This window comes from Bos taurus, chromosome 2, assembly GCF_002263795.3.
Source record: "Bos taurus isolate L1 Dominette 01449 registration number 42190680 breed Hereford chromosome 2, ARS-UCD2.0, whole genome shotgun sequence".
NCBI lineage: Eukaryota > Metazoa > Chordata > Mammalia > Artiodactyla > Bovidae > Bos > Bos taurus.
Genome location: NC_037329.1, coordinates 93,772,527 through 93,786,405, shown reverse-complemented (window position 1 = coordinate 93,786,405; position 13,879 = coordinate 93,772,527). Strand labels below are relative to the sequence as shown.

The following is a 13,879-nucleotide window of genomic DNA, read 5'->3' as shown; positions in this document are numbered from 1 at the left end:
TTTGCATGTTTAGTGAATTCCAGCCTTTTAAACATCAATCTACAGTGATAAGTGTATTTTGCATCATGTCCCAGTATTCACCCACATACATCGCCTGTATACATATGGCTCAGAGTTGAAAGAATCTCCCTGCAATGCAGGAGACCTGGGTTTAATCCCTGGGTTGGGAAGATCCCCTGGAGAAGGGAATGGCAACCCACTCCAGTATTCTCGCCTGGTGAAGTCCATAGACAGAGCAGCCTGGTTACGTTCCATGGGGTCGCAAAGAGCCGGACATGACTGAGCGACTAACACTTTCACTTTCATATGCATTTACACACATATATAACTTAAAGAAATTATGAAATAATTATTACTACAATCTATGATGCTCTTTTCTATTCTTGTCAATCCTATTTTCTTAAAAAAAAATGTTGCCTGATTCCACTAAATTGATTTCAAGGTGTACAAACAGGTTACATCCTGCAGTTTGAAAATCCCTAGCATAGCAGGAAGCTCATGAATGGATGTTGGAGTCAGATCTGAGCTGGGATCCTGGCTCTGTCAATGTATAATCCATAATACTACAGGTAAGTTTCTTAATTTCTCTGAGCTGCTAGTTTCACACTTGAAAGAGATACCTACTCTACAGAATTCCTGTTATCTTTCAAAATATAAATATGAACAAGCCATCTCCATTTCAAGGGTTGCTTGTAGCTCTTGAGTCTAAATGCTACATCTCAGATTATATGGCCTTTAACAACATGGCCTGAGTTCACCTGCATCTTTTTCCTCTAGCTCACCCTAATTTCAGAGAAGGCAATGGCACCCCACTTCAGTACTCTTGCCTGGAAAATCCCATGGATGGAGGAGCCTGGCAGGCTGCAGTCCATGGGGTCGCTAGAGTCGGACCACGACTGAGCGATCTCCCTTTCACTTTCACGCATTGGAGAAGGAAATGGCAACCCACTCCAGTGTTCTTGCCTGGAGAATCCCAGGGACGGGGAGCCTGGTGGGCTGCCGTCTATGGGTCGCACAGAGTCGGACACGACTGAAGCGACATAGCAGCAGCAGCAGCAGTCTAATTTACATACCACACTCTAGCTCTTCTGATACATGCGGTTCCCTAAATGTACCACGTCTTCTCACTGGACTTTTGTGTATGCTCTTCTGCTTGCCGGATTAATTTCTACCTGTTCTTTAGGTCACAATATAGATTCCAAGGAGCCTTCTTTGACCACCCAGATCTGCACTCAGTGCCCTTCTCTTGGGGCTTCTATAGCCCCTTTGGCCCACCCTCCTCGTAGCACATCACTATTACTAATGTGTCAGCTGCATCCCTTCAGAGGACAGACGATTCTGAATTCTATTCTATTCTATTTGTGTTATCTATACGTCTAAAAATTATGTATATTCCCTCACATCTCTCTTAGTAAACAGGATAAATCAGAGGAATAAATCTTAAGGATCAGGACATTTGTTTGAAAAGCAGTCAAGTCAGTGCTTACATGACAGCCTTAAGAAATCAGAGTAGCCCTTTGCCAAGCATTCCTCAAATGTGCTCCCTTACTAGCAGTGATTGAGGATGGCACGGAGGTGGAGGTCTTGGAAATGGATGGGCAATGAGTACCAAGTTTCCTTGCCTAGCTCATGCATAATAAAGGGAATGTTGTCTACATTTGTCACTCCTGGAAGCTGACAACTTAGGCAGACATAAGTCTAGCAGAGTCCCAAGAGTAGGGCTCTCAGAGATGGAAAAAAAAAAAAAAATTAATGAGGACATCAAGTTTGAAAGAGAGGGGATAGAGCAAAGTAGAGTTAATGGTATATCAGTTACTATTAGCACTTATCTGGCCATAGATTCTTTCATTAAGAGATTTCTCATTATTCTTTAAAAGTCACTTAAAAATTGATGGTAATATGTTTTAAGAAAAAAATCTGATTACTTTGCTCAACTGATGAATTTTAACTCTCTATGGATATGGCATTTATCACTGGGATTCCCAAACTGATTTGGCTCTGTTTGCAGAAACTAAAAAGCACATCTCCAAGTAATCTACTGTGTTCACTGTTCAAATCCCTACACACAGCCTCACAAAGCTGTGAACAGAAGTGAGAGGAAAAAAAAAAAGCGGTGAAATGAAAGCAAATTTAACAGGAAAAATCATGAGAGAAAGACTGGGGACAAACATCAACAGAGGTAACAATTGTGCATGACACAGCTGTGACTCAGGGAAATATTAATCCTCTGATATCAAGAAACTGTTTGGGGAAGAGACATCAATGATCCCTCATTGCCCCAGGAGCACAAGAAAAGTTCATAGCTGGCCAGGAAGCTTTCCGGTTAATACTTTTTCTATATTTCATCATCCTTATCTTAGAATTTCCCCAAACAGACTTTTTCTGTATGTTTTTAGTTTTCCAGGAAACTAAGAGTGTATGTCCCCCCTTGCTTTACTTCAGTGGTATTAGAAGTTATTCAGACTGAGATCTGTCTGTCTCAGCTATAAAGGAGGACCTACATAATAAGAATAGCCTCCCAGGAGGAGTTAATGAAAATATTTTTTTGGGGGGGGGTTATACAGTGAGTAATTTTGCTGTATAGCAGCAATTAGCACAACATTGTAACTCAACTAGACTTCACTTAAAGAAAGAATATATTTGAACAGAGTGCTATGCAGCAGCAATCTATAACTTTTGCGTTATTAAAGAGAAGTAAAAACAAAACAAAAGAAAAGAAATAATCTAGAGGTAATCTGTGGTGGTTTCCATGGAGTGATTCCCTAAAAGCCACTAAAACTCCTTTCTCCCTTTGCTTACTGGAAATATGAAACAATATTTCTTAGTACCATGTTGCAACTTCAAAGACTTATAAACACAGGTTTTGACAATGAGAATTTGTTGGGGTCTTTTGGGAAATATTTTCAAAGGGATGAACCTGACTGGCTCATTTCATTGGCCATTTATACCTTTTCTGTACTTTCTTCTTGGAGAGTGGACATAAAGTCTGGAGCTGCAACAGCCATCTGAGAATTATGAGGCAACATGAGAAAAAGACCTAACTATTGGAGAAAAAAAAAAAATGAAAACAGGCTACTTTATGAGGGCCAGGACCACCTACATTCTTTAAAAGTTGAGACAAATGTATCAGTTGGGTTTTCTATTGTTTACAGCCAAACAGGATCTGACTGGATCCACTATTGCTATTGACAGCTCTTCTGAGGCCCCTAGAAATTCAGCTACTCCATTCTGTGGACAATGTTGAGCCCAACTTTGAGCCAAATGAACATAGGAATAACGGGGTAAGGAAGATAGCATTAGTTCTGATGACAAACTTTGGGACATCTAACGTATGTGTTAGTCGCTCAGTTTCTTTGTGATCCCATGGACTATAGTCCACCAGGCTTCTCTGTCCATGGAATTCTCCAGGCAAGAATACTGGACTGGGAAGCCATTACCTTCTCCAGGGGATCTTCCTGACCCAGGGAGTGAACCTGAGTCTCTCCCATTGCAGGGAGATTTTTTACCATCTGAGTCACCAGGGAAGCCTAGGAACATCTGATGAGTCATGATATTTAACAGCTGATATAGTAGCTAAATTGTGTAATAAAAGTAGCTAAGTACATTCTTCACTTATGCTGGTGATAAGACTGAGCTAAGAGAATCTTAACTATTTTCTAGTTTTTTGTCTTTTCTCCTCACACTCTTTATAACTGCTTCTACTTTTTGTTTTTGATGACTGAAACATGCCAGCAGGAGTTCGGACTGAAATTAGGAATTAACCATTGACCACGTGACTATGGAATTTAAGTTTTCCAAATCTATGACTTTGAAGAGTCAATAGCCAGATATAATCAACAACCCTCCTAAATAGTTATATTTAATTCAATAAACTTGTTGATATATAGCCCAATAATGTAAAATACAGTTCAAAATTATTATACAGTAAAAATTACTGTATAATACTATATTATACAGTAATATAGTATAATAACATTCCTAAATATAGTCAACATTTATTGTACCAGGCACTGGGATAATTTCATCTAATTCACAATGAATAGGAAACAGTGTATACCTTTGTTTCCATTTACAGTGAGGAAAATGAGTCTTTGAAAAATTAACATATTTGAAACAAGGTGCTAGAAAGACCAATCCATAGCCTTAGGTCTTTGCCAAATTGAATGCATATGCATTTTCATATGATTTGTTATAATATATCCTATACATCAGTTCAGTTCAGTCGCTCAGTCGTATCCAACTCTTTGTGACCCCATGAATCGAAGCACGCCAGGCCTCCCTGTCCATCACCAACCCCCGGAGTTCACTCAGACTCACGTCCATTGAGTCAGTGATGCCATCCAGCCATCTCATCCTCTGTCGTCCCCTTCTCCTCCTGCCCCCAATCCCTCCAAGCATCAGAGTCTTTTCCAATGAGTCAACTCTTCGCATGAGGTGGCCAAAGTACTGGAGTTTCAGCTTTAGCATCATTCCTTCCAAAGAAATCCCAGGGCTGATCTCCTTCAGAATGGACTGGTTGGATCTCCTTGCAGTCCAAGGGACTCTCAAGAGTCTTCTCCAACACCACAGTTCAAAAGCATAAATTCTTTGGCGCTCAGCTTTCTTCACAGTGCAACTCTGACATCCATACATGACCACAGGAAAAACCATAGTCTTGACTAGACGGACCTTTGTTGGCAAAGTGATTGTCTCTGCTTTTCAATATGCTATCTAGGTTGGTCATAACTTTTCTTCCAAGGAGTAAGCGTCTTTTAATTTCATGACTGCATTCACCATCTGCAGTGATTTTGGAGCCAAAAAAAATAAAGTCTGACACTGTTTCCACTGTTTCCCCATCTATTTCCCATGAAGTGATGGGACCAGATGCCATGATCTTCGTTTTCTGAATGTTGAGCTTTAAGCCAACTTTTTCACTCTCCACTTTCACTTTCATCGAGAGGCTTTTGAGTTCCTCTTCACTTTCTGCCATAAGGGTGGTGTCATCTGCATATCTGAGGTTATTGATATTTCTCCCAGCAATCTTGATTCCAGCTTGTGCTTCTTCCAGTCCAGCGTTTCTCATGATGTACTCTGCATAGAAGTTAAATAAGCAGGGTAACAATATACAGCCTTGACGTACTCCTTTTCCTATTTGGAAACAGTCTGTTGTTTCATGTCCAGTTCTAAATGTTGCTTCCTGACCTGCATATAGGTTTCTCAAGAGGCAGGTCAAGTGGTCTAGTATTCCCATCTCTATAAAAGGAGTGTTAGTCGCTCAGTCATGTCCAACTCTTTGTGACCCCATAAACTGGGGTCACAACTGGAGCCTGCCAGGCTCCTGTGCCCACAGAATTTTCCAGGCAAGAATACTGGAGTGGGTTGCCATTCCCTTCTCCAAGGGATCTTCCTGACCCAGGGACTGAAACTGAGTCTCCTACATTGCAGGTAGATGCTTAACCATCTGAGCCACCAGGGAAGACCCTAATAGAATATGTACTGTGCTTGTGCTATGCTTAGTCGCTCAGTTGTGTCCAACTCTTTGTTACTCCATGGACTGCAGCCAGGCTTCTCTGTCCATGGTGATTCTCCAGACAAGAATATTGGAGTGGGTTGCCATGCCCTCCTCCAGGGCATCTTCCCAACTCAGGGATTGAACCCAAGTTTCTCACATTGCAGGTGGATTCTTTACCATCTGAGTCACCAGAGAAGCTAATATAATTATTTATTTAGAATAAATAAGCTGAAGACAGCTTCAGCTTTTAGACTTAGTTTCTTTAGGGCAAAGATAGTCTCTAAACTTCTTTGTATGACCTATAGAATACAACAGATGCTCAATAAAATTTCATACAGAAATTGATGAAGATCTGCTGGGGAATCAAGGTCATTTACCTGGAATATTGAGGAACTGTGCATTGTTTGTCAATTTAATTTCACAGCTGCAATATTATCCGTCAATACATACGTATTTAACAAATAGATATTAAGTACCTGGTTCATGTATGGATGTGAGAGTTGAACTGTGAAGAAAGCTGAGCGCCAAAGAATTGATGCTTTTGAACTGTGGTGTTGGAGAAGACTCTTGAGAGTCCCTTGGACTGCAAGGAGATCCAACCAGTCCATCCTAAAGGAGATCAGTCCTGGGTGTTCTTTGGAAGGAATGATGCTAAAGCTGCAACTCCAGTACTTTGGCCACCTCATGCGAAGAGTTGACTCATTGGAAAAGACTCTGATGCTGGGAGGGATTGGGGGCAGAAGGAGATGGGGACGACAGAGGATGAGATGGCTGGATGGCATCACTGACTCGATGGATGTGAGTCTGAGTGAACTCCGGGGGTTGGTGATGGACAGGGAGGCCTGGCGTGCTTCGATTCATGGGGTCACAAAGAGTCGGATATGACTGAGCGACTGAACTGAACTGATCACGTGGACCACAGAAAATTTTCTATTGCATAATTAAGTCTAAATGGACACTAACCTGGAAGAGGAAAAAATTTGTCTCTAGGATTTACCAAGAACAATTAATTTCCTTTCTTGTCAGGGCTACTAGATTGGTAAATCAAGGGTTCTTGCAAAAACAGTGTACATTAGTATCAGTAAGATATCTGACAGTCTTCCATGATGTTCATGGATGAACCAAGAATGCACACCAGATAAACAGTAGACTGGATTAATAGTTAACTGAACATATGAAAGAGCATTGATTAATGGAGGTCTCAGGTGATGAGTTGCAGGGATTATACTTGACATTGATCAATGATCCTATCAATGACATACAGGAGTCCACACTGATTAAATATGAGAATAGTATAAACCTAGCAAGGCTAGCTAATATACTGGAGGACAAAAATCAATACTTTAAAATATCTTTATTGGCTACAAAAATTGGCCAACCCAACAAGCAAATATTTAACTTGGTGCAATATAAGCCAATAATGACAGCTAATAAAAAAAGTTTAGGCTGCATTAACAAGTGTAAAGGACTAAGACCAAAGGATCTAAGAGTCCCAAAGATTTCTGTGTTTTCCTGGCCGTATCTGAAACACAGTACCCAACTGTGCATGGCATCCTCAACAGAGGGCAGTTGGCAGTTATAAGTTCAGGAGACTTGAGTGTAGGCAGAATATGGCTACTAAGAAGGCTAAAGATGTGCATTAGAAGACTAAAATAGCCAAAGGAGTTTATATTGAAGAAATGACTATACTTTTCAAGGTTATGTGCTTGTTTTCTTCATCCTTGTAAAGCCAGCTCTGAGCACAGAGCTGGCCTCATGTTTTGAGTTCAACAAATATTTGTGAATGAAGGTGATAGCAGCCATGTCAAAGATCTGAAGGGCTAAAAGTGAGGTTTAGATGCTGTGTCTAGGTAGGTTGATCTTACCTCTGGTCTCTGCTAAACAACTGTCTCCTAGTTGTAAGCTAAGGTTTTTTGGCTGCTTTTTATTTTCTCCCGTCTTCAGTGCTACTCTCTTAATCCAGACTCTTGCCATCTCTCACTACTGTAATCATATCTTAATTTGTCTAACCATCTAACCATCTTCCTGTTTGTCTGCCACCAAACTGGCAGAGCTATTTCCTCCAAATACAGATCTATTAGCTCATTCTCCAGTTATGGCATTTTGATGGTTCCCATTGTACACAGGATTCCCCATTACCCACACACTACTGCTCATTCTTCTGTAGCCCAGGGAAGGCAGCACTTTTCAAGCATAACCTCAGAACCCTTCTTACCATAGATCTGCAGACAGCTACTACCAATCATAAGGTGTGAATACAGGATGGAACCTATTCATGCACAGCCTGGCTCCAATCTGCTTTCCAGATTCATCTTCTGTCATTTTCCTTCCCATCCACTCTCCATGTTCTGAGCGTCCCTAAAGTGTCCTGTTCTTTCCGGTCACTTCACCCCTGTGCATGCTAACTTGTCTATAAGGAAAACAATCTTTCTTCTGTATCTGATCAATTTGTATGAATCTTTCCAGAACCAGTTCAGATATTATTTCCTTTTGGAGACCTTTCGTGAGCAGAAGAGTTAGAAAAGCGTCTTTTTCTTCTGTTTATGTTAAATTGTAATTATCTATTTCTATATGTGTCGATCTCCTCCCTAGAATATAATTTTCTCTGGAATGGAACCACCTCTTAGTCATCGTTGTAACATTCCTAGAGCTTGAAACAGTAGCTAGAACACAAATACTCACTGAGTGACTGAAAGACTGGATAGATGACTAAATGAATGACCGGTCTCTAACTGTAAATAAGACAGGGTTAGAGCTCAGAGTTCCTACCTATGAGCACTACTGCCACAGCAACTTTCTTAGACTTACTAGGACCCAGGCATGTTGGAGAGTTCAGAATTTCATTGATAAAAACAAGTAATAATGATGATGATGATAGCTAACATTATTGAATGCTTATTATGTGCTGAGGCAAAAACTGCTTAAGATTTAAAGAACAAGGAGCAGAACAAATCTTAAATATCGTTAAAGATAAGAAGAGAATAAAGATAATTCTGAGCATAGTTACACTTTGATATGCTATCCCAAAATATGACAATTGTCTAAAATTACACCTAAAGAACTTTAGATCATTTATTAATACAGAGAGGTTAGAGCCAAAGGAAAGAATATTCCTTACACGTGTCTGGGCTATGCAGTAATAAAAATATATATATATATATATTTATTTACATATATATTTTTTTCCTAATATCATTCTATAGTGGCTACAGTTACAATTATCCTAAGAAATTTCTGTCCAGGTCAAATCTACATGGGTGAAAATTAGTATCAGGTAGAGTCTCCCAGTGTTCCAAAGAATAGCCATATGATCTAGAAAGAAAAACAAGCCTTTGGTGACAAAAATTTGAGAAGAAGTGCTGTGTATGCTCCTCTTAGAAACTTACAAGGTATGTTAGTTATTGTGGATAAGAAGACAGAAGTAAGAAAACCTATTCAATATGGCTTAACCCAGACCTTTTCACACGCATTTGAACAATAAATTTTTTAAATTAGAATGCTTAGTATTTATTTTCATGGAATTAGAATCAGAAACATTGGCTTTGGAGGTTCATAGAAACAGTTCTGCACTGGAATTCTAGCAGAGGGCACTTGCCAATGAAGTTGGCAGAGGGTTTGCAATGAAGACCTATCTGATTCAGAGAAGGTAAGATTGGCTTTTGTCTGGGCCAGAAGAGACTCATGCTTGGTACCATCATTTATGTGATAAAAATTCAACCCTTTATAAAGGCTTGGGAGAAAAAGACCAGCTCTTAATCAGTCCTTTGAATTAACAGTTTTGTTATGGCTGTCTCACACCCTCTCACACAGTCACAGGAATTTATATTTTCATTTTATCCCAAAGAAAAACTTGACCATCTTTCTTTAATACTATCAACCTGGAAGCTTGACAGTAAGGATTAAAAATTGCTCCTTCCTTCCCACTTGGTTATTGGAAAGGCTCTGAAAGGTAATCAGTCTTGTGAAGCTGCACTTTACAGTCTGCATAAAAACACCATGATTTTCCTTCCTCTCCCCAACCTAATTGAAAGTGCATAATATCACCCAGCTGGGGAAATGTAAACGGTAAACATATACAATATATCATGCTATCACACAAAAGCTGGTTACTAATAGGGACTGGGTGGTTGTCAGGACCAAAGGGAATCTGGAAAACAAGTCTTTTTTTTTCATCTAGAATGAGAGTTCTTTGTGCTTGCCACCCAGCCACCCCCCTCCCCCACCACACACATACCTCCTCCCTCCAGACTTCAAGTTACAGCAGATTAAACCAAGGTCAGTCAACTCATTCCTTGTGTGTGTAATTCCAAGGGTCACCTAACAATGTATATTGACTAACACTCTCTTATACCAGCCTTTCAAGAAATGAGGCATTTTGCTTCTGGCAGGAGGTGGGGTTGGAATCATCCTGCTCCCTACCTACTTTGATTGTACTGACAGATGGTCCTATTATCTCTTTCCTCAGCTGCTAAACCTTAAGATCCTTGGCCTTGTCACCTCTTATCTTCCTCTACTTCATCAAACTCCTTTTGCGAAGATTATCTCCTTTTCTACCTCTGATCACCCAGGAATATCTATACAGGATCACACATGCCTTCAGTAGAAAATCTCAATCTTTTCAAAGTCTTCTGCAATTCAGAGGTTATCTACAATTACACCGACTTAGAAATCAACACTTTCTTCTCTGACCCCTCACCTTCAAGAGTCATGCCATCTTCTAGAATCCGTCTTTTATAGTAGGACTCTTAGGAGAAAGGATAACATGCCTTCAAAGTTTTCATCACTAGTTCTCTGTTATAGCATTCCTTCAAAAATTGCTCCCTGTTGCCTCATGAACTCAACTACTGCTATTCATTCATGCCACCTTATAACTGGCAATTGTTTTATTTTTGATGGCTGATACCCTATGGGTAGGTCAAAGCATAGCACTTGTCAAGGGTACTATGTCATTTCAGTTTTAATAGGTTGAAGGATATATTTTTATCTGCTTTAGCAGTGGAGATGATTTGAAACTTACTGAATTAAAACCACATTCATCTTTCAATAAGTTACATTACCTGTCAGCTGGCACTGGTGGATGGTATGGCTTGTTGACCTTGGCATAGAGACTCTCCAAGTGGTCTCTCTCTGGAGACAGTGGACGGCCATCTCGAGGGTAGCCCAGTGGTCCAGCCCGAGGTGGAGATGGAGACCTGTAGACATTTGCTGATGTACATGGTTCCCGGAAGTGGTTCACTCTGGCATAGTTGGGGTCCACTTCATCATCGTCCATATCATGCAGTGATCCAATTGCACCAGTAGCATAATCAATAAGACTTCTTGCCTGCTTTTCCCTTAGCTCCTGATGTTTTGCTCCAATCCTAAAAAATGTAGAACAAGATATATGTGAGTTTAAATGCTTATACAATGATAGACTCTCCTGAATCCATGTTAATTACTTCTTGTCAGTTATTTAACTGCCACTTTTCTGGATACTGAAGATCACATCATGCAGAAATGCTAATAGCAAACTCCACAGGATTCATTTTATATTTCTGACTTTTATTTGTTACATATGCTTCCCTAGTGGCTCTGACGATAAAGAATTGGCCTGCAATGTGGGAGATTCAGGTTCAATTCCTGGGTTGGGAACGTCCCCTGGCGAAGGGAATGGCAACCCATTTCAGTATTCTTCACTGGAAAATCTCATGGACAGAGAAGCCTGGCTGGCTACAATCCATGAGTTCACAAGGAGTCAGACATGACTGAATGACTAACATTTTATTTGTTACAGTGTCTCCTGGAAAAGGCAATGGCAACCCACTCCAGTATTTTTGCCTGGGAAATCCCACGGACACAGGAGCTGGTGGATTGCAGTCCATGGGGTTGCAAAAGAGTCAGACATGACTTAACAACTAAACAACACCACCTTTACTTTTATAGCAATGCTATAGTTATTTAAACATTTTGTCTGTTGATGACTAGGCTGATTGCAGAGTCAGAGGCTGATTTTTATTAACATTTCTTCTCTATAAATGGGCTGTGTTCATGGGAACAGTCCATCTTTGGTGTAATATTCTAGAAGCCTACCTTGGGAAAGGGATGCATGTCAAAGAGCCCATCAGAATCTTATACTTTGTCTGTGACTTTCTTATTTGGTGCCTTTGATTTTTAGTGTATTCTTCTAAAGAAAAGCGCTTGCAAAAATTGATTTAACTATGAAAAAGAAATACAGAGGCTTTCTGGTCACTAAAAGCAGTGGTATCAGAGATAATTTATAAGAGACTCTAAGTTTTTGGTTACACAAATGGGGATCATTGTGTTTCATTATACAGAGACTAGGGACAGAGTAAAATAGTGAAATTAATAGGCTCCTGACAGAGACGAATTGGCACATATAAGTGAATTAAACACCATTACTGGCAGAACTCCACAGCACTAAAGCCTTTAGTGATATTACAAAATGCTACTGCTAATCAGTGTACCGTGTAGACTACCGGGAATGAGAGCAGTAAAATACAGCTCAGTGTATTCCAAACACATCTGAATTTTGAAAATTTGACATTTAATCTGGAAAGTGTCAGATTGGATCTCCTAAATTCCCAGTTACATGTTAAAATGGACAAGTCACTGTGGCATCTTAGTGGATGACGGTGATATGATGGTGTCAGGAGGTGTTCTCCGCTAAAGGGGAAAGAATGCAACCACATATAGCTGGGCAAATAAGGTGCATTGAGTACAGGAGGAGAAAAGTAAGACAATGCTGGCCCAGGAGGTGAAAGAAGGGCTCAAGAAAGGATGGGGATAAATCTGAAGACCTGGGCTCAGAGAATATGAAAGGATTGTGGGCTAAAAGTGAAAGATCTATATCTGCCTAGAAATATATATTGAATGCCTACATGAGTGAAAAAATAAAAACTGAATTCCCTATCTTTTCCTCTTCAAATAAAAACAGCTGTTTTTGCACACAGCAGCTAGTTTTATTTTACAGAACATCAAACTCTTTGTAAAAATCTTTAAAAGCCATGATCTTTCAAGGTATTTTCCTTTTGGTAGAATGGTTTTTTTTCCCCCCCTTTGAGTAAAGAGGAGGAAGAAAAGATAAAAATATGAAGAAGAAGGTATAGGACATAAAAACAGTATCGTCAAGTCACAACAGATGAAAATAAATGTCACGATATATTATTGCATATCTCTTTTGACTAGGTCAAATTATGTACCCTACACATAAGTAATGAGACGAATTTATATTTTGTGCAAAGGGGAGCTTGAATCTCCAAGGGATGTTGAATGAAGATGAAAGGAAGATTACACAGTAGGATACCTGTTAAGAGGCCCTGCCTATCCTCTTTCAATGCATGTTAGTCCCAGATTCACGGATGTTTGTTTTGAATAATTTTTGATGAAGAAGATAACATGCCCCATTCTGTAACAAAACAATCTTTCTAGGGATGGTGCAGACTGGATTATCAGGATGCTTGCTGCACTGTGATGGCAGGGATGGATATCCATTGCAAATAGAGCATAGGACATCAATAAAGTTGCGGGGGCGGGGGGGTGGGGTTGTGTGGTTGCTATTCCGCCTAAGTGGGAGACTTTCTAGATAAATCACTCAGTGGAAAGATGAACATCTCATGGTTGCCACACGGGGCTACACTTATGCATTAATGAAAGAGGAAAACACCAAGCTTGATTTTTCAAAGAATCACAGAAACAGAACACAAGACTCTGTATTCCTTATTTTATCACTCTCTTTCTCAGAGGTTTTCTCATTAATTAAGCTTGCTGAGTATGTAAAGATTCTCAGATGAAAAGTACTCCATATATGCAAAGCAGTATTTTATCTTGTACTTTTCTTTCTAAAACAAAACGAAATTTCTCCTTGATCTTTTCTGTGCCACTGAGTGCTTCAGTAACTAATTTCATATTAATCACTCAGTAGGTGAAACAGTAATTTCTCTGAACCGCCATTATTATGCCATATATCAGGATCTCTCCATGTGGGGGAGGACAAGGCAATCTCTGAAAAGGGGTATGCTGCTGCTGCTAAGTCACTTCAGTTGTGTCTGACTCTGTGCGACCCCATAGACAGCAGCCCATCAGGCTCCCCCGTCCCTGGGATTCTCCAGGCAAGAACACTGGAGTGGGTTGCCATTTCCTTCTCCAATGCATGAAAGTGAAAAGTGAAAAGTGAAAGGGAAGTTGTTCAGTCGTGTCTGACTCTTAGTGACCCCATGGACTGCAGCCCACCAGGCTCTTCCATCCATGGGATTTTCCAGGCAAGAGTACTGGAGTGGGGTGCCATTATATGGAAGCAGAAAAGACTCTCTCCAGAGAGAAATGTCAAGGAAATAGATCTTCTTTTTTTGGTTGTTCTGACCTCCCTCTGTCCCAATTCAGTGTGAGAAT

The 13,879-nt window shown here is 40.1% G+C and overlaps 1 protein-coding gene across 2 annotated transcripts in view; it reads right to left on the bottom strand.

Annotated features, from left to right (window-relative positions):
• Positions 1-13,879, bottom strand: part of PARD3B (par-3 family cell polarity regulator beta) — a 1,167,183-nt gene that overhangs the window by 174,275 nt on the left and 979,029 nt on the right. For both annotated transcript variants that reach the window (XM_002685527.5, XM_005202765.5), the window contains exon 20: positions 10,549-10,851. In XM_002685527.5, the coding sequence (XP_002685573.1) occupies positions 10,549-10,851 (303 nt within the window). The remainder of the gene's footprint in view (positions 1-10,548; positions 10,852-13,879) is intronic.